Here is a 6242-nt window from a genome sequence, read left to right on the forward strand (position 1 = left end):
AATTTACCATCTAATGATTGAGTTGGGTTCAAAAAATATTTTAAATCAACTCAATCCATAAACACTTCTAATTTTGATTCAGTATTGTTTTTATTAATAACATATATTATATGTTAGTTGTCCCATATTTGCTTAGATTATTTTTTAAAATAAAATATTTGATATTGTGTGACTAAAATAAACTAACACAATTCATTGCCTAAAGCTCATTTATCATCAATCCTCCTCCTCCTCCTTTAGAGTTGGCCTATAGCTTATCTTTAAAAGCCAGTTTTCTTAAACATCTAGTCGTCGGTGTGAGAAAAAATGCTGGTTCCATAAATCTTTTGTGTTGTAACAAATCTAACGTAATTTTCTATCTATTACGGATAACGGTGACATTTTACTATACCTACAAATATTTTTAATAATTTTATCATTAAAATAATTACTCATATGTATAAATATATATTGACTTTTTATGAATCAACAAATATTTTTGTGCAGCAAAAGAAAATAATGCTTACAAAAATCTTACCAAAACAAAATCTATAAAAGAAAAAAAAAACAATTCAATCAAAGTTCTAAGTTTTAATACTTCATTGAGCAAAACTTCTCATATTGTTCCCAAGAAAAATAAAGGTTAAATAGCAAATTCAGTATATGAAAATTGAAATTCTAATTTCATTAAAAATTACAAAAATATTGATGCTTTTTTATTTCCTCTATTTTTTGTCAAACATATATTTTTTATTTTAATTTATTCATTGATTTTGATAATGACAGATTAACGTGGGACATGTTCGTTACTTTAATTTGACTAAATAATGTGCACTTTTAAATAAACAGTATAGTTATAATAATAATAACGGTAGAGTACAAAAATAATATATAATATACATCAATACTATTTTCTACCGTTAAATCAAAATACAATGAAAAAAACATAAAAATCTTTACACTAACAAAGCTACATAAAGTGACCAAAAGATCTTAGGTAACAAAGTTTTCCTAAAAATAGCTCCATAGAATAAAACAAATATTAGAATATAAAGCATTATTTATTGAATAAATTGACATCAACAAGTTTTTACAATCTTTAAATCATTTTTACAATATATATGAAATGTATATTAAAAAAGAAAACTTTAAATTAGGTCAAATACCTTGTTGTACTTCTTGTTGTTTTTGAGAAACCTATGTGTCTTGTTGTTACGCTTTGATTTGTGACTAAAAGGTATATGTAGGACACACTTTGGTTGGTTACTAGCAAGCAAAAATTCCATTACAGAGTTATAAAATTAAAAAAAATTAAAAATGAAATTTTCACAAAGAGAAAAAATGTCAAATTATTTAAAAAATAATAAAAAAAGAAAAACACTAATAGACACATATAGACTTTTATCAATCTCAATCAATGATAGACTTGTATTCAGTTTTCACCATAGTATCAATAATAGACTTATATCAGTTTTCATCATTGATAGACTTCTATCAACCTCTATCAATATGATAGACTTCTATCAGTTTCTATCACTGACAGACACCAATAGACTTATATCAACACTATCAGTGGTAGATTTGTATCAGCTTCTAGTAGATGTTGATAGACTTCTTTCAATGTCTATCTATCACAACTATAATCAAATTTGGTTATTTATTTAAATATTTTTTTCTTATTTTTTATTTTTGAAAATCTCGAAAAAAGAATAAATTATATACATTCCAATTCTACATTTGCTTTAACATAATAAATGTGCCCTTCAACATTGACTTTTGAGTTTATATTAGCTATACTTCAAATAATAGGGTTTATAAATAAAATAATATGATAAATGTAATGCAAAGGTCATTTGTATTATAAGTATCAAAGTCATTGTAAATGAAATATAATATTTACTTCAAAGTCGAAAATTCAAATCTTTAATTATATTTAATTTGGTAAAATAAAATAAATGAAATGAAATGAAATCTCTATTTTGAAAATCGACGTTATTATGATTAGATATGGTAACATGCACATATATTTTTGTTTTCGCTAAATTATATAAAATATTCTTGAAGTTTTTACTTTGTTGCAAAACTACCTCCTATTTTTAAAAGTTTATTAAATATTTTTTAATTTTTTTTTTTTAAAAAAACAGAAGTTAGAAATACATTTATCACTAATTTATTGAAAATACGAGACTAAGAATTTAAATATTTGAAAATAGATAATTTGAATAACCTAAAACCAACCCGTTGTAATAACTATAACTCTTCTGATGTTGTGTTTTTTTATTATTATGTAGATGACTAGAAAAATTTAGGATTCCAAACAACCTTCCAAATTTAACATTTGTTTTCTCTAATAAAATTTAAACTTCCATAAACTTACCCTAAATTCATATTAGTATTTAATATATAATATATTTTTAATCTCGAATAAATTCACAGACACACAGACACACATATATATAAGTCACTATGACTTTTTATTAACAACTATTTTTGTGCACAATGTTTTACACAACAAAAAGAAAATAGCACCTACAAAAATCTCAGCAAAACAACGTTTCTCTTAAAAAAAATAATAATAATAACAAAAAGACAAAAAGTCAATCAAAGTTGGGAAATTTATATGGTTCCTATTTAGGTCCTTTCTCTCACTTTTAAAAGATTTCAATTTTGGTCTTCTACTTACGTCAGTCACGTGTGAAAGTACTGTTTTAACTCCAAAATGCACGCAAGGCCAGATGCATTTCTCACTCTTTCCTCTCGTTCCTTCATCTGGTTCTCTAATTCACATTGTTCTCCTTCATTTTTTTCTTTGATTTTTTCCTTTATTTTGAATTGTTCCTCTTGCTTCTTCCTCTCGTTTCTTCCTCTAGCTTTTTTTCGTCAATTTTGTAGTTTTTTCCTTTGAGTTTTTTTCTTCATTTGAATTCTCACTTTTGTTTCTTCCTCTCGTTTCTTCCTGTCGTTCTGATTCATACTCCAACTTACATCTTTGATTTGAGAAGAAGAAGAAGACGTCGATATAAATAGAAGAAATACTGAAAAAGAAGGACAATTGAAAAAAAGAGGGTGGAAAGGAAATCTCACCAAAAAAATGAGAAAAAAGAGTGACATAAACATAAATTGCCGGAAAAGAAAAAAGGAAAATCACTTCAAAACAAAGAGTATCATAAATAGAAGAAATCATTTGAAAAGAAAAAAGAAAAAAAATTGCAAAAGAGAGAAGAAAGAAGGAAGAAGGGTTAAAGTGGTAAATTCATAGAGTGATGACATCAACAAAAGGCCAAAAATCGAGCCAATTAAATTAAAAAGTGAGGCCAAATTTCGAGATGACCCCTATTGTACCAATTTCCATCAAAGTTTTAAGTTTTAGACTTTAATTTGGTTAAAGATGCCAAACAACTAAACAAACATAGCATAATGCAAAAAACTACAATATGGCAAAATTTAGATAGTATATCGGTGATAGAACATATTGTTGGTAGGAGTCTATCAGTGATTGACCATATCACTTATAAAAGTCTATCATCAGCAATACAAATCTATAATCGATAGACTTTGTTATATTTACAATTTTTTAAAAATGCTCTTATACACTTGGTTATTATCCCTAAAATGCTACCCATTACAATTACCTAAAAAATAATAATACATGCACGCACTATTATTTTCAACAAATATATTAAAACACGTTGTATAAAATATTTAAATCTTTACATTTAAATAATAATAATAATAAAAATAAAAATAAAAAACCTACCTATAGTGACCAAAAGATATTTTCGACACGATAAAAATTCAATGGAAAACATTAACATCATTGACATTAAAGATTAAACTACTTCTAAGTTGTACATATAAAGAAAGTGAATAATTAAGGGGAAGATATATCTCCAATAAGAAAGAGTTGGAAATAGAAGTGTTTCTAATTAATAATAAACCAATCCAACATTCATTAGCTAAATTCGTTCTAGATTATCTTATAACACAAAGTCAAACACGGGGATTAAAATGTAAGCAAAAAAAAAACTGGATTAATTTCACAAGTTTAATTTCATTATTAAAAACAAAACAGGACGGCTGAAAACTGTGTGCGATGAACTAAATTAACAAACTGTTTTGTTTGACAAAGGTTTGGATTAGAAAAATGTTTGAAAAATACGTGGTCGGTAATTTAATTAATTAACTAATCAATCATATTTCAAATGTAAGTCAAATATCTAAATAATAAATAATAAACCCGGGATTTGATAAAATAAAACAAAAGAAGCACACCCCGTTCTTCATTTCAGTTAATTATCATTATTCTTTAATTTCTTCAACATTACATTTATTAAAAGAGAGAGAGAAAAAAAAAAGGGATGTGAGTTGTGTATTGGCTATAAATAGAGTGGTTTAGTGGCATTGTTTTGCAGAGGCAATAAAAAGAAAAGTGAAGAATTAGATTTGTAAAAAGACAATAAAGAAGAAAATGGGAGGTGAGATCCCAATTGTGAAGTTTTGTTCAGAGAATTTGAAGAGTGGAAGGAAGGAATGGGTTTTAACGAGGGAGAAAGTTCGAGAAGCACTTGAAGAATATGGATGTTTTGTGGCATTATACGACACCGTTTCAATGGATGTTAGTTCGAACATGTTTCATTCCTTGAAACAATTGTTCGATGTTCCATTAGAGAGGAAGATTCAGAATGTGTCTGAAAAGCCATACCATGGCTACTTTGGTCAAAACCCTCTAATGCCAATCCATGAAAGTATGGGCATCGAACATCCCATTCTCCCCACCAATATCCATTCCTTCACCAATCTCATGTGGCCTTCTCATGGAAACCGCCCTTTCTGGTAATTCTATCCTTCGTTGATTCAACTTTTTAGATGAAACTTCATATTTATCTAATCTTCAATTTTTATATATATATAATTACTTTGCAGTGAAAACGTGACGTTGTATGCGAAATTGGTATCGGAATTAGACGAGAGAGTGAAGAGCATGGTGTTTGAAAGCTATGGGGTTGGAAAGGTGTTAAAAACCCATATGGAATCCACCAAATATCTCATGAGAATGATAAAATACAGAGTCCCCAAGGAAAAGGAGATGAATTTGGGAGCATTTCCTCATACAGACAAGAGTTTTCTCACCATTCTTCACCAAAATGAAGTAAATGGTCTGCAAATCAAAACAAGAGATAACAAATGGCTTCAATACCATCCTCCTTCTTCTTCTTCAACCTCGTCTTTCATTGTCATGGCCGGAGATGCATTCTTTGTGAGTAGTTCATTTTTAAAATACTATCTCTTCGCTTCATCTTCTTATCAAATTAAGATTACATTTGATTAAGTCAATTAACTCTAACTAACTAATTAATTAATGGACAGGCTTGGAGCAATGGGAGGATCTACTCACCACCTCATAGAGTGTTAGTGAGTGCAAACAAAGAGAGATATTCAGTGGGGTTATTTTCTTTCAACGATGGGATTATTCAAATTCCTAAAGAATTGGTGGACGACAAACATCCTCAGCAGTTTAACCCATTTGATCATCAAGATTACCTTCGTTTTTACACCACCGAGAGAGGCCAAAATTCCCCTTGTGCTATCAAAGCTTACTGTGGGGTTGGAAATAGCCTTGTTGATACTGATTCCCGGAGTACTCTTCTCTTACATTAATCAATAATAATGTACGACGTCTATATCGACACATTATTATAGTTTGTTTAGAATGAAGTCATTCTAAGCTCATACATATATATAAATATATATTCTCATTTTCATAATTTTAGGATGTATCTTGAATTTTGAGGTTGCAGTCTGAGTGGCTCGAAATGTCCCATATTCAGATGCATTTCTTTTTGTGTGTATAAAGCTATGAAATCATGTCAAATTAGTATCTAATTCACAAACAAATTGTTCTTCACTCTTAAACAACTCTGTAATTTGATGTTTTATTTATTTTCAACAAGGTAAACATTCGAATTTAGAATCTTAGAAATATTCACAAATAACCTTCCCAAATTTTTCATCAATCAAAATTAGTACTCTTTTGAAAACTCGTTACAATATATCTTTTTTCTATCAATCTCACTCGAGATCGACCATCAAGATTTATATAAAAATTTAACTTTTTCTAAATTATCTATTGTTTAAAGTTTTTTCGGTGAAATCTCATACAATTAACACCGAAATTTTATCAATTTTTTAAAATATTATGTAATTTAGAGGTAGATTACAAAATCCTAGAAGAGGGGTGAAGACATATATCTTGATTATTATTG

General features: G+C 28.0%; 1 protein-coding gene across 1 annotated transcript; it reads left to right on the forward strand.

The window, feature by feature from the left end:
* The first annotated feature begins 4440 nt into the window (after nt 1-4440).
* On the forward strand, nt 4441-5874 carry LOC120082470 (putative 2-oxoglutarate-dependent dioxygenase AOP1). Its single transcript, XM_039037652.2, has 3 exons — nt 4441-4812; nt 4903-5236; nt 5347-5874. The coding sequence occupies exons 1-3, from the start codon at nt 4448-4450 to the stop codon at nt 5635-5637; spliced, it is 990 nt and encodes a 329-aa protein (XP_038893580.2). The 5' UTR covers nt 4441-4447; the 3' UTR covers nt 5638-5874.
* Nucleotides 5875-6242: the final 368 nt, after the last annotated feature.

The sequence above is a fragment of the Benincasa hispida genome, chromosome 8, assembly GCF_027475165.1.
Source record: "Benincasa hispida cultivar pf3 chromosome 8, pf3_genome.v1.1, whole genome shotgun sequence".
Classification (NCBI taxonomy): Eukaryota; Viridiplantae; Streptophyta; class Magnoliopsida; order Cucurbitales; family Cucurbitaceae; genus Benincasa; species Benincasa hispida.